General features: G+C 34.3%; 1 protein-coding gene across 1 annotated transcript; it reads left to right on the top strand.

Moving 5' to 3' along the window:
• Positions 1-3371: 3371 nt before the first annotated feature.
• LOC105286916 (cytochrome b561 domain-containing protein 2) lies at positions 3372-8022 on the top strand (the record flags this gene model as incomplete). Its single annotated transcript, XM_026974907.1, has 2 exons — positions 3372-5631; positions 8002-8022. Coding segments are annotated over exons 1-2 (813 nt in total), but the record flags the coding sequence as incomplete, so codon positions are not given.
• Positions 8023-26159: the final 18137 nt, after the last annotated feature.

Genomic DNA, 26159 nt, shown 5'->3' with positions numbered 1-26159 from the left:
ACATTTAATTATTGTGTATTCGTAACTTTAAATTGTGATGCTCAAAAATGACATACAAACGGATATTGCAAACTAGACAAGGTTAAAAAATAAACCAACTGTTTAATTTTAACATTCTTTTGCATGATCCGCACGAGATCCCTCTAACATTTTCCAAAGTTAAAGTCAACCTATATCGCATAAGTGTCTACTTCCTTGACCACAAACCCTTAAGAAAACATCTGATTTGAAGTAAAAACCATATACACACATAATATTTACACTTTATTTTTTCATCACTTTGTAACTTAATGTGTGATGTAAAAATAAGCCATATAAAGTAAATTAGAAAAAACTAACACAGTAAAAAAATCACGAAATGTAGTTTATCCACTTTTGCATGTGCAAGAAAAGATCCATTCTAATTTTCTAGTTAGAGAGTAACGACTCATTCGTCATAATAACAGTTACTTCTGACACAACTTAAAAATACGTTAAGCTGAATGTAACACCAGATATTTTACAATTTTTTTTGTTATTGTAACTTTAGTGTGATGTAAAAATTAAAATACAAAGTAATATGAAATACAACAGTAAAAGAACTTTAAAATGTTACGTAATCTCTCTCCCCCAATTACACAAAGTTGAAATATTGCTCTCGGTATTGAAGATACGACTGATAAGAATTATATTTTGTATATAAAAAATTTTTTAAATATGATGTGTAATATGTAATACTGATTTTGATAACAATTATAAACCGTAATTTTATATTGATGCTCTGAAAATTTAAAGTAAAGTTTTCGTATCGCGTATGTCTGTCTGTACAAGCAACATAGTGTATGCAATAAGTTTGTGCAATCTACACCAGCATATCGAGTTGCGCTTCGCCCCTGAGGCGCAAATCGATCGCAATAATTAATTTGCTGTTTATTAATCTACTGATATTAACCGAACTGTAATATACAAGGGTGTCCCGGGTTTTAACCGACAAACTGCGGGAGCATATTCTACTAGTGGAAATAAGAAAAAATTCTTATATCGAGTTTGCTTAGAAATGCTTTATTACAAAGTTATAAACCAATATTGAAAAGAAATATGAGATAAGTAACAACGGATTTTTTCACAAAAATAAAAATTATCTACGCAATGATTTAGTGACGCATTTCAAAATGTTGTCCTTGCACATCGATACAAGCTAGACATCGACGTAGTACAGAATTTGTTAGTACGACATTCCTGAAAATTTTGTTGCATCTCAGTAACTGAATTAGTAATTCGTTGCTTTAAATCTATCTGGTACTCTCCTGTTAGGAAATCTACGTCGATACTCTCGTACGGCAGCTCGTGCATTTCCGTCACAGAATCCGTACACGAAATGAATATCGGTGTATTCCTCATTTGAAAACACTTTTGGCATTCTGATAGTAATTGCTAGTTGACACGACGATTGAAATCTAACAGCTACTGTTGTGAAAGTAACAATCATACTGAATCGTTTCAACATAGTGAACATGAATACATGTGAATACACGTAACATAAACATCTTCGACCTTCCAAATTCTACACTATGTTCCGTTGTTACTTATCTCATATTTCTTTTCAATATTGGTTTATAATATTCATATTAATTAATCATTATGTATATATATACAGGGTGTCCCGGGTTTTAACCGACAAACGCGGGAGCATATTCTACTAGTGGAAATAAGAAAAAATTCTTATATCGAGTTTGCTTAGAAATGCTTTATTACAAAGTTATAAACCAATATTGAAAAAATATGAGATAAGTAACAACGGATTTTTTCACAAAAATAAAATTATCTACGCAATGATTTAGTGACGCATTTCAAAATGTTGTCCTTGCGCATCGATACAAGCTAGACACCGACGTAGTACAGAATTTGTTGCAGTACGACATTCCTGAAAATTTTGTTGCATCTCAGTAACTGAATTAGTAATTCGTTGCTTTAAATCTATCTGGTGCTCTCCTGTTAGGAAATCTACGTTAATACTCTCGTACGGCAGCTCGTGCATTTCCGTCACAGAATCCGTACACGAAATGAATATCGGTGTATTCCTCATTTGAAAACACTTTTGGCATTCTGATAGTAATTGCTAGTTGACACGACGATTGAAATCTAACAGCTACTGTTGTGAAAGTAACAATCATACTGAATCGTTTCAACATAGTGAACATGAATACATGTGAATACACGTAACATAAACATCTTCGACCTTCCAAATTCTACACTATGTTCCGTTGTTACTTATCTCATATTTCTTTTCAATATTGGTTTATAACTTTGTAATAAAGCATTTCTAAGCAAACTCGATATAAGAATTTTGTCTTATTTCCACTAGTAGATATGCTCCCGCAGTTTGTCGGTTAAAACCGGGACACCCTGTATATAATTATATAATAAATATAATAATATATATATTTATTATATACAGGGTGTCCCGGGTTTTAACCGACAAAGTGCGGGAGCATATTCTACTAGTGGAAATAAGACAAAATTCTTATATCGAGTTTGCTTAGAAATGCTTTATTACAAAGTTATAAACCAATATTGAAAAGAAATATGAGACAAGTAACAACGGATTTTTTCACAAAAATAAAAATTATCTACGCAATGATTTAGTGACGCATTTCAAAATGTTGTCCTTGCGCATCGATACAAGCTAGACACCGACGTAGTACAGAATTTGTTACGGTACGACATTCCTGAAAATTTTGTTGCATCTCAGTAACTGAATTAGTAATTCGTTGCTTTAAATCTATCTGGTGCTCTCCTGTTAGGAAATCTACGTTAATACTCTCGTACGGCAGCTCGTGCATTTCCGTCACAGAATCCGTACACGAAATGAATATCGGTGTATTCCTCATTTGAAAACACTTTTGGCATTCTGATAGTAATTGCTAGTTGACACGACGATTGAAATCTAACAGCTACTGTTGTGAAAGTAACAATCATACTGAATCGTTTCAACATAGTGAACATGAATACATGTGAATACACGTAACATAAACATCTTCGACCTTGCAAATTCTACACTATGTTCCGTTGTTACTTATCTCATATTTCTTTTCAATATTGGTTTATAACTTTGTAATGAAGCATTTCTAAGCAAACTCGATATAAGAATTTTTTCTTATTTCCACTAGTAGAATATGCTCCCGCAATTTGTCGGTTAAAACCCGGGACACCCTGTATATATGTTCCATCAGGAAAGTGCTCTACCCGCATTCAATTATGCGCTTACAGAACGTGTTTTTTTTCGTTTCTAGCTTTACAATAAGTTATACATATAAGCTATATAATATAATGAAAAACGGGATTTCAATATTAAAATATAAAAAAATGTAGAGCTAATTAAAATTTCAAGTGCATCATAACGAGCAATTTACGCGAAGTAGAGCGCTACTTGAAAAAGAAAAGAATGAAGTAACTTTCGTACGACCAAACGCCGTTTTTGTTCGCTTGCAGAACTTTCTGTCTACAGCTATACGAAAATGCCTTGTTTTTGGCGCGATGAATATAGTGCAGGGATAAAAGTTTCGATGTAATCTAAATGTTCTCAAAGCTTTCCGTGCCGGGGAATTTTCATTTATTACCTAACTCATTGACATGCATCTATTATAATGCGTATGCCGAGCTGCGCCAGGAAAGCTCATCGTGTGAGCTACGCCCTTCCTTAAAATAGCGGCATCAATATGCGAGTTTATGACTGAACTTGTAGTAAATTGTAGACCTCTTATCTTATCTTTTCGCTGTAACAAGTCTCACGCGAATACTTCAAGTGCAATGGTAATTGCGTTACTTATTCTTGAAAAACGGAGCTTCGACGTTTAAATTAACGATTTCCGGCGTACACAAAGTGTAACACGAATATATATGTATATATATTCCTCGGCAGAATGTTTGCTCTGCAAGTAACTGAAAAGATAAACTTTTCTCTATATGTATCCTGCGTATGAATGTCTACATGCAATTTTTGCACAAAAGCATATTTATTTTTCCTTTTGCACAAAGATGAATTTTGATGTATGTTAATGAAATTCTAGATTTTATATTTACTTTATTCCTTTTACATTGGTAAATATGCGACAATTTCTTTAACTTTTAATGCATGCGCGTACTTGTACATTCGATATTATTCGCTAACATCTGGATTAATTAAATTGTTTTTATACAAGAAGAACCTTTGGTTATCTCGATTCCGAATACACGTTGAACGCGCCCGCTCTCGCTGAGATATACCGGTCGAATGAATTTCCACTTGTTTGCTCGCCAGTCTCGACTTCTGTGTCCTCCTGGAAATCTCTCGAAGACTTCAAAATCTTCCCGAGAGAAAACCTTTCGCTCTCCTATCCATTCCGCGGGCTACGCTTAACTGTCTCTAAACTTTGACTCGCGGTTTTAAATATGGCGTGCATGTGCATCGGCGCAATCCGTATAGCAAAATTCGACTTTTACTTGATTTTAATAAATTACGACGGTTGTCTGTAACGGCTTCCTCTATTATTGTTTTCTCGCTTTCCGTCTCGCGTGTTGTCTACCTTCTTCAGTTGTTGTCTCTGTACCCGTATGTACGCGTATGTATATGTGTGTGTATATGTGTATCACGATACGTTGGGTCGCGTCTTTCTAATTTCTGGGTCTGCGGCGATGCAATCGCCACAAACCAAAAGAGCCAATGTTTGCTAACATAGATTAATTATCCTCTTGAATTAATTATATTTCATTCATAATTTTTTAAGAATAACACAGTCTTCTGTCTCACATTTTGCCGTAGAAATATCTACATAAAAGCGCTGTTATCCAATTAGTATAATCCAGATGTGATCAAATGCGATGCGCAATAATACATCTCGCGGCTGTTTCTGGTCGTATACAATATACAACGGGAAGCTGTGTGTACATTACACACACCCAGCGGATGCTATTAAGTTCAGTTCCGGTAACCCCCGAAACTCAAATTACAACCTCCACTTGGCCCTTCGTGTGCCGTTCAGGGTGGAATCGCGTATCGAGCGACGATTGAGTCCCCTTCTCTTCACTAGGAAGTTTTCGCCAAGTAAAATGGCTAAAGAACTTCCAACGACTCAGCCAACAGGGAACTTCTCCACGGTCGTTCACGAATCGATCTCATCCTTTCAGTACGTCCTGCTGATGTCGGAGGCCGTTGTCGTCCTGGCGGGTGACAACGTTCTAACTCGCTGCCTGTCGCGCCAAGCCAGCAAACACCTGCACTGGATTCTGCAAGCGATCGGGCTGATTTTCAACCTAATCGGCGTGGGCCTGATGTACGATGCCAAACGGAATCACAACCATTTTCAGTCGATCCACGCCATTACGGGGCTCTCCTCGCTAGTGATCGTGTGCGTCGTAACAATTTTCGGATATCCGGTGTGGATCGCGTGGAAACTTCGCAAGCTCGTGCGACCGGTGACCGTCAAGCTCCTCCACAATTTTCTGGGCACTGCCGGATTCGTCATTGGTATGGTGTCACAGTGTTACGGCTACAAGAAGAACTGGTTGCACTACGTGACGGGAGTAGAACACTCCGACATGGTCGCACTTGTTCTTACGGCGCTGATCACGATACTATCCCTGAGGAGCGCGCTCGTTTCTCTGGGCAGGCAGGTCGTTGCTGCCTTGAATTAGTTTGTTCTTTCATTTTATACAGGGTGTCCCGGGTTTTAACCGACAAACTGCGGGAGCATATTCTACTAGTGGACATAAGAAAAAATTCTTATATCGAGTTTGCTTAGAAATGCTTCATTACAAAGTTATAAACCAATATTGAAAAGAAATATGAGATAAGTAACAACGGAACATAGTGTAGAATTTGGAAGGTCGAAGATGTTTATGTTACGTGTATTCACATGCATTCATGTTCACTATGTTGAAACGATTCAGTATGATTGTTACTTTCACAGCAGTAACTGTTAGATTTCAATCGTCGTGTCAACTAGCAATTACTATCAGAATGCCAAAAGTGTTTTCAAATGAGGAATACACCGATATTCATTTCGTGTACGGATTCTGTGACGGACATGCACGAGCTGCCGTACGAGAGTATCAACGTAGATTTCCTAACAGGAGAGCACCAGATAGATTTAAAGCAACGAATTACTAATTCAGTCACTGAGATGCAACAAAATTTTCAGGAATGTCGTACTGCAACAAATTCTGTACTACGTCGATGTCTAGCTTGTATCGATGCGCAAGGACAACATTTTGAAATGCGTCACTAAATCATTGCGTAGATAATTTTTATTTTTGTGAAAAAATCCGTTGTTACTTATCTCATATTTCTTTTCAATAATGGTTTATAACTTTGTACTAAAGCATTTCTAAGCAAACTCGATATAAGAATTTTTTCTTATTTCCACTAGTAGAATATGCTCCCGCAGTTTGTCGGTTAAAACCCGGGACACCCTGTATATATATACATAATGATTAATTAATATGAATATTATAAACCAATATTGAAAAGAAATATGAGATAAGTAACAACGGAACATAGTGTAGAATTTGCAAGGTTGAAGATGTTTATGTTACGTGTATTCACATGCATTCATGTTCACTATGTTGAAACGATTCAGTATGATTGTTACTTTCACAACAGTAGCTGTTAGATTTCAATCGTCGTGTCAACTAGCAATTACTATCAGAATGCCAAAAGTGTTTTCAAATGAGGAATACACCGATATTCATTTCGTGTACGGATTCTGTGACGGAAATGCACGAGCTGCCGTACGAGAGTATCAACGCAGATTTCCTGACAGGAGAGTACCAGATAGATTTAAAGCAACGAATTACTAATTCAGTCACTGAGATGCAACAAAATTTTCAGGAATGTCGTACTGTAACAAATTCTGTACTACGTCCGTGTCTAGCTTGTATCGATGCGCAAGGACAACATTTTGAAATGCGTCACTAAATCATTACGTACATAATTTTTATTTTTGTGAAAAAATCCGTTGTTACTTGTCTCATATTTCTTTTCAATAATGGTTTATAACTTTGTAATAAAGCATTTCTAAGCAAACTCGATATAAGAATTTTGTCTTATTTCCACTAGTTGAATATGCTCCCGCGGTTTGTCGGTTAAAACCCGGGACACCCTGTATATACGAGACACGAACATACCAAGTGTTTCGTCCACTGAATCATCAGTTTCGCGTTATTTATTTTTTTACACGTTCTAAACGTTAATGTAATTATTTAGTGTAGTTTAATTCTAATTCTATTGGGTTGGCCAAAAAGTAATTGCGTTTTTTCCAATAGATGGACATACATGTCTTCAAATGTAACTAACTTCATTCTAAACCGCAAATTCATTATGTAGGTTAACAACTCACAGTTCAAGCTTGCTTTACAAAAAGAAAGTACACGATTTCGTTAACAATTGTTTCTTTGCCGTCGATTTCAAAATGGAAAATCAAAAAGAACATTTTCCTCATATTTTGTTTTATTACTTCCGAAAAGGGAAAAACGCTGTGCAAGCTCATAAAAAGTTATCTGATGTATATGGCGAAGATGCTTTAAAACTGCGGCAGTGTCAAAATTCGTTTACTAAATTTCGATCTGGAGATTTTAATGTGAAAGATGCACCACGCTCAGGAAGGCCAATCGAAATTGATGATGACAAAATAAAGGCACGGATTGATTTCAATCGGCGTTTAACGACACGAGAGATTGCTGAGAATCTTAACGTATCGAAATCGAGTGTTGAAAACCATTCAAAACGACTTGGATACATTAGTGAGCTCGATATTTGGGTACCACATGAGCTCAAAGAAATTCATCTCACTAGGCGTATTGACATCTGCGATTCTCTTTTGAAACGTGAGGAAAATGATCCATTTTTGAAACGTATGATAACAGGAGACGAAAAATGGATCGTCTACAACAACGTCAAACGAAAAAGATCGTGGAGCAAGCGTGATGAACCTGCTGAAAGCACTTGAAAAGCAGATATTCACCAAAGAAAGATTATGCTGTCAGTCTGGTGGGACTGTAAAGGTATTGTGTATTTCGAGCTGCTTGCAAGGAATCAAACCATTAATTCAGACGTATCCTGTCGTCAACTGGATAAATTAAATGATGCCATCAAACAGAAACGTCGAGAATTGGTGAATCGCAAAGGTGTTGTGTTTCACCATGATAACGCTAGACCACGTACAAGTTTGGTCACTCGTGAAAAATTGTTGCAGCTTGGATGGGATGTGTTACCATGATGTTACCACATCCACCATATTCGCCAGACCCGGCACCATCAGATTACCATTCGTTTCGTTCTTTGCAAAACGCCTTGAATGGTAAAACCTTGACTGCTGATGAGGATATCAAATCGTTGTTGGAATTGTTTTTTGCTGAAAAAGATGAGAACTTTTTTGAGCGCGGAATCATGAAGTTGCCTGAAAAATGGCAAAAGATAATCAAACAAAATGGACAATATATTGTTTAATAAAGTTTTTGTTTCCCATGAAAAATTCGCCTTTTATTTATATAAAAAAACGCAATTACTTTTTGGCCAACCCAATATTATAATTCTTATTAGCGACTTGAAGAAGAGATATTTGTTATTGTGACTTTTTTAATAATAAACATTTGAAATGTGTGCTTGATGAATTAATATTTAACATTAAATATTAACATGAATCTGGCAATGTTGTAATATAGAGTACGTGTAATATAAAGATTCGTACTGATACAGATCTGAATTGCTGATAAAAAATTTGAATAATGACATTGAATGCCATTTTTCCTGTGAACAAATATGTTTGCATTTAAATTAATGAGGATAATAGTTTCAATGTTAAAAAGAAATTCGGCGCATTATGAAAGATAATGAAAATGATATTAAATTTACTGTATAACTGTATTATAATGGTGAGAAAGTGAGCACTATTATAATTATTCATAGTATTATATTTTATTAAGATTTATTGAACAAAACGCGCAATATATGGAGACTCACACACTTTTCCAATTTGTCTTTTCATTGCGAGAAACTATTTTAGTAACTGTATAGGTATCTTTTCCACGAAATTCGAGAGAGTTTCAATAACCGTTTTATGACAACATTGTTGTGAAAAAGCCGCGCTTTTACATACAGTGATCATTCAGTATTGCAGCAATTCGCAGCCGTGAAAGTATTGATCTTGAATAGAATGCCTGACCAAGTGTTTTTGCTTTTCTATAGAATTGTATATATGATATTTCTGTATTCAAAAATATAAAAAAACTTTTCTAAAAAAATTATTACAACGTCACATTTCGTAGACAAAAATAATTTTATAACGGTTTCGAAAAAAGTTAATTTTCCGCAATACATGGTTTAGTTATTTAATAAAGAAGGCATAAAATTAGTTGCAAAACTAGAAAGGCTATGAGGCTATGAAGAACAATTCGAAAAATATATTGATAGTTGGAAAGTTTATTCTAGCAATAAAATATAAATTTTGATTTTTTTGCGTAAATTGTTGGATGACAAGTTAGCTAAAGTTTCATATTTACAAAAACTAAAGTTTCAGACTACAAGTTCAAACAATTTATAATATGTCAGCGTTTAAATTGCGATTCGATGGTTTAGATAGTTGGATTATTCACCGCGTTTGTTATTATTGTTATTTATTTGTTTGGTGTCATAGTTGTTATTTTGCTGCGGGGCAGACACGCCGGTTTAAAAAGCGTTACAGTATCCTGCAAAAGCTAGCTATGCATTCTCGTGCTGTTAAAATATCTCGCAAACGGAGTCCAGGCCCTTTGGAGATAACGTTATTACAGAATCGAATTGCGAAGTGTTCCGTGCGCAAGCATTCGGTTGCAGTATGCCACTTTAGCTTCTGACGGCGTATAAACGAGAGAAGTCAAAGTTTAATTAGACGCGAAAGCGTGGCAGTCTGAAATTTCGAAAGTCGTAATTCCTCCTTGCTGCCAAACCGTGGTCTGTTCTCTATTTTCTCTTCGGTGTACCCGACTCCATTTGATACTGCGTATCCGATGCTTCAGTTAATCGGATCGATCGCTTTGCAGAAGCAGCACTCGTATTTTCGAAGTGTTCACCATGAAGAGCGGACGTGGCGCCGTAACACGCGGAAACCGCTCGGAAATCCAGAGAAGTGTTTACCTTAATGTCTTTATTAATTTTCTTATTACTCCTGCAACAATAATCGCACGTACACTTGCACGCTCGTGAATAATAAAGAAATCAGCACAAAAAATCGATCTAACGTTAAAAATATTGAAACTGTGGTAACATGTGAATGATTGATTCCGGAAGGGTAGCTTTGCAAGCTTCGCTGAAACGAATTTCACACATCGCTTCTAATACGTGCCGCTTGTTAATATGACAACAATTAAGCGCCTCCGATAGTCCATCTACATACCGCTGCGTTTCAATCAATCGTCCGCGTAATCGACATGGCATACGTCCCCAGGCGATGCAAGCAATATCGATGCAAGATCGCCGTAATATTGTAAAACCGTAAATGTAACGGCGTTTCAGATTACGGAGCGCGCAATAACGTCGCCTCGTAATGCTTAATTCCGCGGCGCGTAATAATCCGCCGTCGAGATAATTAACGCATCTGTGACGCGGAATGTAAGCGCGATAATGCCGGGCGTGCACAGGACTCGAGTGATATTTATATGCATGCGATAACGAGCGCAAGAAGAGCGCCGATATTTATTTGCGCGCGATAACAGTAGCTGCGCATATCCGCGATACATGGCCGGATGCTAGAGCGTTTCTGTCACCACGCATGTATGTATGTATGTACACAGTAAAAAATAAAATGTTAATTTTCACATTTTTTGCATGTCCCAGAAAGTCCACTCTAAATTTTAAGTTAAAGTAACGCATTCGTCATATGTTACTTCTTGACAAACTAGAAATGTTAAGTAATTAACAGAATATTTTACATTTATTTTTGTTATTGTAACTTTAAGTGTGATGTAAAAATAACATACTAAGTAATTGAAAACTACACAGTAAAAAATAAAATGTTAATTTTCACATTTTTTGCATGTCCAAGAAAGTCCACTCTAAATTTTAAGTTAAAGTAACTCATTCGTCATATGTTACTTCTTAACAAACTAGAAATGTTAAGTAATTAACACAATATTTTACATTTAATTTTGTTATTGTAACTTTAAGTGTGATGTAAAAATAACATACAAAGTAATTGAAAACTACACAGTAAAAAATAAAATGTTAATTTTAACATTTTTTGCATGTCCCAGAAAGTCCACTCTAAATTTTAAGTTAAAGTAACTCATTCGTCATATGTTACTTCTTGACAAACTAGAAATGTTAAGTAATTAACACAATATTTTACATTTAATTTTGTTATTGTAACTTTAAGTGTGATGTAAAAATAACATACTAAGTAATTGAAAACTACACAGTAAAAAATAAAATGTTAATTTTAACATTTTTTGCATGTCCCAGAAAGTCCACTCTAAATTTTAAGTTAAAGTAACTCATTCGTCATATGTTACTTCTTGACAAACTAGAAATGTTAAGTAATTAACACAATATTTTACATTTAATTTTGTTATTGTAACTTTAAGTGTGATGTAAAAATAACATACTAAGTAATTGAAAACTACACAGTAAAAAATAAAATGTTAATTTTCACATTTTTTGCATGTCCAAGAAAGTCCACTCTAAATTTTAAGTTAAAGTAACTCATTCGTCATATGTTACTTCTTAACAAACTAGAAATGTTAAGTAATTAACACAATATTTTACATTTAATTTTGTTATTGTAACTTTAAGTGTGATGTAAAAATAACATACAAAGTAATTGAAAACTACACAGTAAAAAATAAAATGTTAATTTTCACATTTTTTGCATGTCCAAGAAAGTCCACTCTAAATTTTAAGTTAAAGTAACTCATTCGTCATATGTTACTTCTTGACAAACTAGAAATGTTAAGTAATTAACACAATATTTTACATTTAATTTTGTTATTGTAACTTTAAGTGTGATGTAAAAATAACATACAAAGTAATTGAAAACTACACAGTAAAAAATAAAATGTTAATTTTAACATTTTTTGCATGTCCCAGAAAGTCCACTCTAAATTTTAAGTTAAAGTAACGCATTCGTCATATGTTACTTCTTGACAAACTAGAAATGTTAAGTAATTAACACAATATTTTACATTTATTTTTGTTATTGTAACTTTAAGTGTGATGTAAAAATAACATACTAAGTAATTGAAAACTACACAGTAAAAAATAAAATGTTAATTTTCACATTTTTTGCATGTCCAAGAAAGTCCACTCTAAATTTTAAGTTAAAGTAACGCATTCGTCATATGTTACTTCTTGACAAACTAGAAATGTTAAGTAATTAACACAATATTTTACATTTATTTTTGTTATTGTAACTTTAAGTGTGATGTAAAAATAACATACAAAGTAATTGAAAACTACACAGTAAAAAATAAAATGTTAATTTTAACATTTTTTGCATGTCCAAGAAAGTCCACTCTAAATTTTAAGTTAAAGTAACTCATTCGTCATATGTTACTTCTTGACAAACTAGAAATGTTAAGTAATTAACACAATACTTTACATTTATGTTTGTTATTGTAACTTTAAGTGTGATGTAAAAATAACATACAAAGTAATTGAAAACTACATGGAAGAGAAGTTACAATAACTCATCAGAAAAGTTGATAGAACATTTTCGTTCATACAATATGAACATTTACTTTTTATGTTATATTAACACATGATAATAATTATTTCAACTTAAATTATTTTTGATAGAAACATTTAATTTTAGTAAATTTGATTATTTTTATGTCAAAGTTCATGATTATTTGAAGATTTACTTTCACTTCTTTTAGAATGTTACACTGACTTTGTGACATGTTGATTGTTTAAAATTATTGTGTTAAAAACATTTCAAATAATATCCCATTTCTAAGAGACATACACAAAATGTTAAGTTATGAAGTTAACATTATGTAACATATAAAATTGTTATAAAAATAATAACATATCAGTTGTATGTTAATTTTACATTGAAGTAGTAATCAAAACATGGCAACACAAGAAAATTTTAACATATGGACGCACAATTTTTAACGGTGTATGTAACCGGCGATACGCGCCCGTTGCAATTATTTATTTGTATCGGCGTCAGAGAATGCAGGAAGTGTGTCAACGATCGCGCTAATTGGTACAAAGACCGCCCATCTCGCTCCATGATCTCCGACCCGTCGGCGAGTTCTGCCCCATTTTTACGGCGGCGAGGCGAGCGCGGGGGTCGGGGGGATCGAGGTCTCATGAATCATTCATTCTGGATTAATTCGACGCGCAATGTCCGTCCACGCTTCGTGAGCCAATGTGAGCCGTCCGTTCGCACGTAGGTACGTACGTTTCCCTTATTGAAAGAAAGACTCGTGTCCCTATTTCTCTCCCCGAGATTTATTTGTGTTATTAAATCCCTCGGCCGGCCGGTCTCGTAATAAGGGTAGCCTTTAAAAAATCCCCGGCGCTTGAAAGTTACGCGTGCACAGCACAGCAGCGCATAGCGCCGGTAGCAGAGATGGCAGCGGAAAATTAAAATTCTCGTCGGTTTACAGCGAGAATTTCAAGGCGTCATTTCTCACTTTATGCAAATTGCGCGCGGTGATATTTTATCCCGGTGACGATTCCGCGCGAGCATCCTTTAGGAGGGTGGAATCAGGTCGTCGCGAAGTCTTGCGCGCGACAGATTTTGATAGCGTTAATTTTTGTTACAATTTGCTAACTTTGTTACATTACTCGTGTCGGTAGCAAATTTTATACGAAATAGTAGAGAAATTTATTATGATATTATTAAAAATGCAGAGACTTCTCGTGGCATACGTGGTAGCATTAAAATGAGTAAAATAGTAAGAACGACATGATTTACATAATGTTTTCAGATAAAATGTAAGTTATTAATGCAATATATTTCTTATTAAGCAACCGAGCGTTTACAAATTATCGAATTTTAATGGACCACAAAAAGATTTAAAATATGATTTTCAAAGGTAATAAAACAGATGAAAAACAGATGGTAAATATACGTATACACACCTCTAGAGTCACGTATTACTGTCAGATGATGAAAATATATGCCATATTTGTTAAAACAGAATACATTCCAATTACGATAACGAATAAGCTCTTGTAATATAATTCATCATTAATTGTCACTGCGCAAGTATATGTCATTTCATGGAAGTAATTAACTGTACGGAATTTCGGGCTTTCCAAAATCTTTTGCACCATTTTCCCATGTGTTATTTATATTTACCATGAAGCGTTTCATATATTTTACGTTATTTAGAAATGCACGTATAAACAATATTTGTATAATTATACAATATTCGCCTTTATGAACTCCAAATTTGAATTAAATTATTATTATTTGTGTTATTAAACTTATATATTCTAATAATATCCATTAACTGCAGCTAAACAGCAATTTATAATCAACTTTATAATCAATACACATTTACTGAATGTGTATTCCATCATTATATATTAAGCTAGGTTTAGTAAACTAATATAGTCGCGTACGTCAATTGACTTTACATAGAGATGGTGGTAAAATAAAGAGAGCTTATATAATATACAATATCAAATGCAAGTTGAGAATATGCACAAGTATATAATCATTCTACCTGATAAACGCATATAATGAAAAAATCGGAATATTCAATCGAATACATAATAACATATAATATATATGATACATACTAACATTTGAACACTAGCATTGCAAATGTAGAATTATTAAACATTAGACATATTAAGCACGTTGTAATTTTTAACAGCATTTTCCTAAATAAATTGCTGCAAAAGACACTTTATGACATTTCATGATTTAAACATTTATGATAAAAGTTAATTTTATGCGTAATGAGAAGTCAAACGATGTCAGGTAGAAATTACTTTGAAAAGACATGCTCATTCGTTTAAGAGGATTAAAATTATTTAAATTAATCAATTTTTTACAATACGTATGTTCAACAGTATGACAAATGTTATAAGTACTTCTTATCATAAGTTTTGTTATTGTTATCTATTGCGTTCAAATAGATTCTTTGACAATCGTCAAGCTTTAATTAATTAACTTATCTCGCCCATTTGCACGAATTAATAATATTCATATTTCGTTATTTAATAAATTTATATAATTCTCACACGTAATTTTGCGCAAGAGCGATTATTATATAAATTGTTACCGCTCTATACTCTTGAGATTTATTAATGCATTATTATTAAAACTGAATATTAAATCTGTGATAATTAGGATAACGACATTACACAAATGCTTTATTTCGAATTAAAGCACATTACTCAGAGATGCGATGAGTCTCAACCAATGTCGCTTCTCCAAAAAGAAACTTTGTAATAAAACTATAACAATGATGTTTCCAATCTTGTCTCTAAAATCGAGTTAGCAATAAGAATCGCACGTTAATGCAATGTACGCGTTGCTTGTTTTCAGCTGGATTACGGTCGCGATTGCAAAAGCAGAAATCATTCGTTAAAAACTCATCTCCATGTTTTATCGCATTTCGATATAAATTATTTGTTAGGTTCCGCATAATTTGCGAAAATCGTTCGGTGTATCGCGTCACGTTGCTGAATGCAATTGTTCGCCGTAATTGTTCTACAGATAGATATTACCTGAAAATACGATACAGCGTAGCACGATTTTCTGGCGTCTCGATTTCCGGTGGGACGCAATATATGTACATACATTGCGAACGTACGTCACGGCTGTGTTTCGTGCCGAACTTGGATTGTGCCAACTTTTATGACCGCAATCAACATGGGGGATGTGAGATGGGACGAGTGTGCACGAGCACACGCGCAAACGAACTCGCTAAACGCAGGGACACATCATTATCGCTTCATATGAACTATTCCCTCGCTTTGTCACATCGTATTGCATTATCGAGCGTACGCAGCATGTTGGAGTCAATCAAAAAATAAAAGTACTGGATTGACGTGCAATTGCTCTGATAATTTAAATTGCTTTATTGTGAGAACTAAGTGCTTTAAACGAGATGTAGATTTTGTTGAAAGGCGCAATGTGATGTACATTACATGCGCGATAGTTACAAATTGTCATTTATCAATCAATAAAAGATTGGCACCAACAACTACCAAAAAATAGATGAAAAGCATGAATCAAAAATAAATCAGTTGAAAGCTTAAAAACTTGTCAGAATCCAAAAGATTTTATTGCTGTTTGAATTTATAAAAAAACACGATAAAAGAGAAACACGCGATATTTTCTGTAACGCAGTACCTCGTCCGATTTCAAAGGAAAAAATTATTTTAATTTTTCGGTCGGGGTACATGACGCTTTTCCCTCGGATACTTTTGCGATCGTTAACGATTCCCGCGTCACTCGCGATTGTAATATATGTATAAGCTCGCGGTAAATTGTTAAACTCGCATGCGGGGAAAGGATTACTAACAACGATACAGCATGCTGGATTTCTCGTCACAGCTTGGTAACAAATGCAGGTTTAAACGTAGGCAGCTGGAAATATGTGACAGTAAACTACCCCACGTGCCTGAAGTTACGACCGCGTGTGAGTGTGATATTGCGCGCGAGAGAAGTGTCATGCCATCGATCTCGGATCATTTGGAGAGAGACGTGATCGTTGGGCGTCCCTTCATTCTCTCTGGCCTTTCAAACATTGTTTGCAGTCCATCGCTCTTTAGTAACTCGCAATTAATTTCAAGTTTAGACTTATTCGTAACGAAGGTTCGATAGACAATCAATGTGACTTTTGAATTTCTATTAAATATAAATGCAGTTAAAGTTTAATTTAAATGTCCATTTAATTTTATTTAAAGTGTAGAGAAACTTCAAACAATCTGAAATCGTCGTTTCTTGATTTATTTTATTTGTTATGTAGTTCAAGATCTGACAACACTCAATCATTTTTGGTATGTGCAACTCCTGTGTAACTTCATGATAGATTCATTAATTTTCATTAAGGAGAAACTGTCGGCCAACGGCATTTGCCATAAATAAATATAAAAATTTTTCATCATTCATAGATGTAAGATACGACGTCGAGTACATTATTGATGATTGCAAAAACTAGTCTGTGATGTTAAAACTTTCTACACGTAATAAATTTTATGAATATTCCATATTTTTTTCATCGATTTATGGTTTTTATTTTTTTTCGTTTACAACAAATAATTGTGAAAATTGATTATAACTGATTGAAATTATTGGATTTATATTTCTATTTGTAACAAATACAATAAAAATGTAGAATAATACAGAATTTTGTAATTTTATATTACTTTATGTGTCATTAATATTCAAAATGTAATCAATAAAGTAAATTTAACAGATTTAATTAATTTATTTCTTTAAATATTATTAAAACAATAAAACGTTTACAAAATCTATCTTTCAATAATATAATCAGTGCTTCATGCAAACTGCGTAATTTTTTATGTACAATGTTACAAAATAGTGTAAAATTATAAAAGAGAAGAAATTAAATTAATATCAAAACACAGTACATAAAGTCAAAAGAATACAAATGTGTAATTAACCTGGTCTCTTTTATATTCTGTGCTCTGAAAATTGCCATAAAACATGTAATTTTACGTAAGTGATGTAGCAAAAGTAAACGTTTTTTAATTTTTTCAATTTTCGAAAGTAGAATATAAAAGAATATGTACATATGCGCGTGTATATGCATGAGAGAGAGAATGTTATGTGTGTAATAATAAAAATTTAAAACACTATATTTGGTGAAATAGCACGTGTTAGAATTATCGCGATTCGATACGTTACAACATCGCACGCGCGATGTACGGCTCTTTTTATTGATAAATAACTGAATAAGGTGTGTGCGTGTGTGTGTGATTGAAATAGCCGCACGTTACATATTTGCTGTTGAACGCGATCATAGGCTTCTACAAACAATACGTTCACTTGACAGGTATTTGCCAAGCCGAGACATGCGTCGCATCGTATGAGTGGGCTAATGTATGTCGATGCAATAACGTTGTAATTATACGTGACAAGCAGCTAAATTTGCCACATAAGTGCGACCTGTTGGAATATGTCAAATACTTGGCAAGTGTAGGCATTATTCAGTAACAATAATAACGCAACGCCTATTCAATTAGTAAATAGGCTGATATTTTGTATAGGGGCGCGCCGACTGAAACAGTGTTTTATTTCATAAAGTATTAAATTTATTCGCCATCTTTTTATCTTAATTTTTATTATATAAATATTAAAATTATTACATAACCTGTAATATAAAATTCATTATGATTGGCAGCACTATAAATAAAATCGTACAAAATTCTGACAAACATTACTGCACAATTTATCATAAAAATGAATTTCTTGACTACAATTATTTTATTAAGCAAACTTAATTATAAGTATCAAATACTGTTTTTCAATGTACGATCTAATTAATGTTCGACAATCAACGTGTAGACCAACTCAATATGCATGTAGTAATTATATTCAACTCAATCCAGATTCCCTTATATCTTAGAAAGTTAATTTTAAAGTTACGAATACAAAGACCGCGTAAATTTACCAGATTATTGTCTTTAACATGTTAAACAAATGTTCTTTCAAAATTAATGGCGGATAAATTCGCTCCTTTAAAGCACGAACATGTTAAACACCCTTTAATCAACGCATGGGGTCAGCGCATGTTCTGTACACTGAAAATTCGTTCCAATTTAAACGTTCCTAGAGAATTTCGCAATTGACCGCGTTATTTAGCACAACGTAGTTAGACGCTGATCAAATCAACGCGATCGAAAACGCTCCTGCTGCTGCGGCGGATTTCGAGCCGGACTCGAACGAGAGACGAAGGAAGATTTCCGTTTCGTTAATCGTTCTCGTTTAATCGCTTTTCTGCCGCTCCGCGTGCATGCTCATTCGTAATCGGAGTAATGAAGCACGAGAACACCATAGAATTTCAGCTGCAGAACAAGCGGAAGAAACGATGACGCTTCTTCTTTCGCGATGCAGCTGCACCCTCAGAAAGGATTTCTGATAACAAGACGAAAAATATTCTTGACTAATTTAATCGTATTACAAGCATAAAAAATATGAAAATAAAACAATTTTTAATTTAAATCAGTAATTTCTATTCTTCTCTCTCGAATTAAGTAAGATTGTCTTACTGTCTCGAGACAAGAGTAACATGTACAAATTTATGCTTATATATTCTTCTATGTAGAATAATTTGATATTAGCGCCACTTTATAGTAGGCTTTGTCCATGTCGACGCATCGTTTTCTCACAGTCGCTCGTCGACTCGGCGCTTCTGCGTCCTTTATTCCGATAAAACGGCCAATATTTATGTGTTGCAATCGAAAATCGGGAAAGTGTTTCTGTTATTTACAATGAATAAGTGCGATACTCTACAAGAAATATTAAAAGATATGGAAATGTAAGTAAGTATATACAATATACTTACTTGAGAAATAAGATTCGAGATAAGACATTTCCACTTATTCATTGTAAATAACAGAAACACTTTGCCGATTTTCGATTGCAACACATAAATATTGGCCGTTTTGTGCAGATTCTACAAATTCTCTTAGAAGAATAGAATAAGATGTCTTTTAGATCTGACAATATTCTGAAATCAAGAATATTTTGAACTTGCTAGAAATTTGTATCTAAATCCTTCTGAGAAAATGAATGAGATAGCACGAAGATTATTTGAATCTAGATTTTCGAATTTTCTATTCAAGATTAAAATATGCTTCTTTTCAATAATAAATATGATTGTCGCTATAGCGATCTTATTTTATGATAGATTAAAGAGTAATAGCATTAAGTCCAGAAATCTTTCCTGTGGGTGTAGCGAGAGGGTTGACAATCGTCGTGTACCAGTTATAAAAGACACTGGTCACGTAATCGCGTAAACTATGTCTAAACAAAACAGGAGGACAAAACAGTTTAATCAAACAAGCTTGGAGTTATGATCGATGCCAATGGTAAGTATGAAAATGGAAGGCCAAGTGATAATCAATGATTACATCGCGATTAATCCGTGCACCCTCAGAAAGGATTTCTGATAACAAGACGAAAAATATTCTCGACTAATTTAATCGTATTACAAGTATAAAAAATATGAAAATAAGACAATTCTTAATTTAAATCAGTAATTTCTATTCTTCTCTCTCGAATTAAATAAGATTGTCTTACTGTCTCGAGACAAGAGTAACATATACAAATTTATGCTTATATATTCTTGTATGTAGAATAATTTGATATTAGCGCCACTTTGTAGTAGGCTTTGTCCATGTCGACGCATCATTTTCTCACAGTCGCTCGTCGACTCGGCGCTTCTGCGTCCTTTATTCCGATAAAACGGCCAATATTTATGTGTTGCAATCGAAAATCGGGAAAGTGTTTCTGTTATTTACAATGAATAAGTGCGATACTCTACAAGAAATATTAAAAGATATGGAAATGTAAGTAAGTATATACAATATACTTACTTGAGAAATAAGATTCGAGATAAGACATTTCCACTTATTCATTGTAAATAACAGAAACACTTTGCCGATTTTCGATTGCAACACATAAATATTGGCCGTTTTGTGCAGATTCTACAAATTCTCTTAGAAGAATAGAATAAGATGTCTTTTAGATCTGACAATATTCTGAAATCAAGAATATTTTGAACTTGCTAGAAATTTGTATCTAAATCCTTCTGAGAAAATGAATGAGATAGCACGAAGATTATTTGAATCTAGATTTTCGAATTTTCTATTCAAGATTAAAATATGCTTCTTTTCAATAATAAATATGATTGTCGCTATAGCGATCTTATTTTATGATAGATTAAAGAGTAATAGCATTAAGTCCAGAAATCTTTCCTGTGGGTGTAGCGAGAGGGTTGACAATCGTCGTGTACCAGTTATAAAAGACACTGGTCACGTAATCGCGTAAACTATGTCTAAACAAAACAGGAGGACAAAACAGTTTAATCAAACAAGCTTGGAGTTATGATCGATGCCAATGGTAAGTATGAAAATGGAAGGCCAAGTGATAATCAATGATTACATCGCGATTAATCCGTGCACCCTCAGAAAGGATTTCTGATAACAAGACGAAAAATATTCTCGATTAATTTAATCGTATTACAAGTATAAAAAATATGAAAATAAGACAATTCTTAATTTAAATCAGTAATTTCTATTCTTCTCTCTCGAATTAAATAAGATTGTCTTACTGTCTCGAGACAAGAGTAACATATACAAATTTATGCTTATATATTCTTGTATGTAGAATAATTTGATATTAGCGCCACTTTGTAGTAGGCTTTGTCCATGTCGACGCATCATTTTCTCACAGTCGCTCGTCGACTCGGCGCTTCTGCGTCCTTTATTCCGATAAAACGGCCAATATTTATGTGTTGCAATCGAAAATCGGGAAAGTGTTTCTGTTATTTACAATGAATAAGTGCGATACTCTACAAGAAATATTAAAAGATATGGAAATGTAAGTAAGTATATACAATATACTTACTTGAGAAATAAGATTCGAGATAAGACATTTCCACTTATTCATTGTAAATAACAGAAACACTTTGCCGATTTTCGATTGCAACACATAAATATTGGCCGTTTTGTGCAGATTCTACAAATTCTCTTAGAAGAATAGAATAAGATGTCTTTTAGATCTGACAATATTCTGAAATCAAGAATATTTTGAACTTGCTAGAAATTTGTATCTAAATCCTTCTGAGAAAATGAATGAGATAGCACGAAGATTATTTGAATCTAGATTTTCGAATTTTCTATTCAAGATTAAAATATGCTTCTTTTCAATAATAAATATGATTGTCGCTATAGCGATCTTATTTTATGATAGATTAAAGAGTAATAGCATTAAGTCCAGAAATCTTTCCTGTGGGTGTAGCGAGAGGGTTGACAATCGTCGTGTACCAGTTATAAAAGACACTGGTCACGTAATCGCGTAAACTATGTCTAAACAAAACAGGAGGACAAAACAGTTTAATCAAACAAGCTTGGAGTTATGATCGATGCCAATGGTAAGTATGAAAATGGAAGGCCAAGTGATAATCAATGATTACATCGCGATTAATCCGTGCACCCTCAGAAAGGATTTCTGATAACAAGACGAAAAATATTCTCGATTAATTTAATCGTATTACAAGTATAAAAAATATGAAAATAAGACAATTCTTAATTTAAATCAGTAATTTCTATTCTTCTCTCTCGAATTAAATAAGATTGTCTTACTGTCTTGAGACAAGAGTAACATGTACACATTTATGCTTATATATTCTTGTATGTAGAATAATTTGATATTAGCGCCACTTTGTAGTAGGCTTTGTCGATGTCGACGCATCATTTTCTCACAGTCGCTCGTCGACTCGGCGCTTCTGCGTCCTTTATTCCGATAAAACGGCCAATATTTATGTGTTGCAATCGAAAATCGGGAAAGTGTTTCTGTTATTTACAATGAATAAGTGCGATACTCTACAAGAAATATTAAAAGATATGGAAATGTAAGTAAGTATATACAATATACTTACTTGAGAAATAAGATTCGAGATAAGACATTTCCACTTATTCATTGTAAATAACAGAAACACTTTGCCGATTTTCGATTGCAACACATAAATATTGGCCGTTTTGTGCAGATTCTACAAATTCTCTTAGAAGAATAGAATAAGATGTCTTTTAGATCTGACAATATTCTGAAATCAAGAATATTTTGAACTTGCTAGAAATTTGTATCTAAATCCTTCTGAGAAAATGAATGAGATAGCACGAAGATTATTTGAATCTAGATTTTCGAATTTTCTATTCAAGATTAAAATATGCTTCTTTTCAATAATAAATATGATTGTCGCTATAGCGATCTTATTTTATGATAGATTAAAGAGTAATAGCATTAAGTCCAGAAATCTTTTCTGTGGGTGTGGAGAGAAATACGAAATACGTTGCACGCTTGGCTTGCAGGCGTTAGTGGTGGTGCATTTTACGTCGTCGCGTCGAATACCTTTCGCAAAGGTGTCTTCAAGACTATACCTCCACAAAGACAAGACAGCACGACATTAGAAGTGCTCTTCTTTGCACGAAGTGCCATTATGCGATGTACCTACGTTACTACGATCGGGAAAAGCGATACGCGACAGAAAAGTCGGCAAAGTCGAACAGAAAAATTTCAACCCGTCTTCCTTTCACGCGAGTATCCCTTCACCTCTGTCAAACATTTGCGGAATTTTTCAATCGCAAAAGTAAAAAAGGTTCGAACTCGCGCGCGCACGAGATTGCTTCGAACGCGAAGAAATTAATGCTGCAGATACATATGTATACATCCGCGATTTTCTAGTTTCATTACCTATTATAATTATATTAATTAGATTCATAATACGACTACCGGTAATGCGACTGTCAATTTATCGCTTGTCGCACTAATTTACAATTAGAAATTAATTATCCGCGTGCTATTGTATACTATTGTACTAGATACAAGATGTGTCCTCTGCGCATTCACCGGTGTGTGTATAATGAAATATTAATTAACTACATATAATAAAACGCGCAGACGCTGGACTCTGACGTGTCATTGCAATTGCCATTCGTAACTGCGAGCTAATGGCATGTAGCGTGTCATTGTATTGCATCGACATGCAACGCGCTTGCCGGACATTTCGTGCGTGATATTACATGGATTTAGTAAAGTTTCGTGCTGATTTTCTCGATTCACGCATTGTTCCCGCTTGTATCTATCTTTTCCTGCTCACGTATTTTTGGGAATGCCATTGTAATAAAAAATAATATATGGCGCACGAGGAAAGTAATTTAAATTATTTATCTGTCTGTTACAGTTTTAATTGTTTATCTGTGGCAAGTATTGCGGTTGGCGATGATATTACATCGTTTCGGGATTTCAGAGCCAAAGGTTACGAGGATTCCTCAGGGAAAAAACGCTGTTAACGGTCGGCAACACGGCACTACGATTGTCCCTCCCGGATACATTTCTGACGTGACATATGATCTAAATTACAAACCAGATTTACCTGTAGGATACGCTAAAACTTTTGTGGAAATCCCTTCAGCTGCTTTTGTGTAAATCTCGAAAAGGCAAACGAGTAAACAAACAGAATCCGTGAAATTGGATGCAATCTTCTTTGTAAAGAAAGCAAAACGAGTAATAAAAATCAAATTCACGACCTATTAGAAAAGACGAAATAAATAAAGCTACTTAAATATTAATATTAAGAAAACATTGTAAACGTTTTGCGTACTATTTATTTTTAAATATTTTTATTTAAAATTCCGATGAATATTTTAGATTTCGTAAAGCTTAAAAGCGTTAGGAAAATCATTATTCAGAATAAGGAAAATTATATTATATTTACATAAAAGAGCAGGATTTTACGCAGAACTCAAAGGTACACATACACATACATGTACACTGTCATCAACAGTATTTAGATTTTTGCTTTACACAAGTTCAGAAGGTATTTCGTCAGCTGCATTCCTCTCAATGTCCAATGCATAACTCCCTTTTCGGTGTATCAACAGCGGATGTAATAACAGGTTGCTAGAGCAACCGTCAGTTATCGTTCACCAGCGTGAAACATTTTCCTAATTCTCGTAATTATACATCCAATATTCACCGAATTTTGTGTTTCAATACGTTATCTATTTCCTAGTTAATGTCTCTCAGCACGACGCGCAGAAACACAGAGTCGCTCTGCATAAAGCCGAAAATTTATATCTTTTGGATCGCTCTGTATTCAAAGGAATGTGTGTGTGCGTATTTAGTAGATAGCAGATGCGGATATCGTATAATGCACTATATCCTGCTACGTCCGATACCACTGATAGTCCCAAGTTAGCCCAATTTACGAGCAAGGCCACTGACTTCGTGAACCATGCACTACACCCTCATCTTTATCCGCATACGTGTACATTGAGCTTCATTAATGCCTTGCCAAGGGGACACTCACACCACTCTCCGCAGTTTCCTACCATAGGGAAATACGATGTACGACCACGGGTTTTCCGACCGCGGGTGGCATCCCCCAGCGTGCACTCCGGGGGTCACCACCAAGTCACAGAGAAGACCAAGAAAATGGCATGTTCAATAAAGTTTCTTAACATGATTTATTGTTCTCTCATTTTCCATTGACTTTACTAATACGCTCTTAAATTCTTCCCTGTGGTTCATCGATCCATAATCCGAGAAAATTTATAATGCCAAGAAAAACGCGAGCAAAGTTGTCTGTTTCGACAAACAGCATATTTATGATATTATTTAAAAGATGTTTACAAGACAGTAGATTTATTGTGTTGGCCAAAAAGTAATTGCGTTTTTTTTATATAAATAAAAGGCGAATTTTTCATGGGAAACAAAAACTTTATTAAACAATATATTGTCCATTTTGTTTGATTATCTTTTGCCATTTTTCAGGCAACTTCATGATTCCGCGCTCAAAAAAGTTCTTATCTTTTTCAGCAAAAAACAATTCCAACAACGATTTCATATCCTCATCAGCAGTAAAGGTTTTACCATTCAAGGCGTTTTGCAAAGAACGAAACGAATGGTAATCTGATGGTGCCGGGTCTGGCGAATATGGTGGATGTGGTAACATCATGGTAACACATCCCATCCAAGCTGCAACAATTTTTCACGAGTGACCAAACTTGTACGTGGTCTAGCGTTATCATGGTGAAACACAACACCTTTGCGATTCACCAATTCTCGACGTTTCTGTTTGATGGCATCATTTAATTTATCCAGTTGACGACAGTATACGTATGAATTAATGGTTTGATTCCTTGCAAGCAGCTCAAAATACACGATACCTTTACAGTCCCACCAGACTGACAGCATAATCTTTCTTTGGTGAATATCTGCTTTTCAAGTGCTTTCAGCAGGTTCATCACGCTTGCTCCACCATCTTTTTCGTTTGACGTTGTTGTAGACGATCCATTTTTCGTCGCCCGTTATCATACGTTTCAAAAATGGATCATTTTCCTCACGTTTCAAAAGAGAATCGCAGATGTCAATACGCTTAGTGAGATGAATTTCTTTGAGCTCATGTGGCACCCAAATATCGAGCTTACTAATGTATCCAAGTCG

Source organism: Ooceraea biroi, chromosome 14 (genome assembly GCF_003672135.1).
Source record: "Ooceraea biroi isolate clonal line C1 chromosome 14, Obir_v5.4, whole genome shotgun sequence".
NCBI lineage: Eukaryota > Metazoa > Arthropoda > Insecta > Hymenoptera > Formicidae > Ooceraea > Ooceraea biroi.
This window is presented reverse-complemented; position numbering and strand designations above follow the sequence as displayed.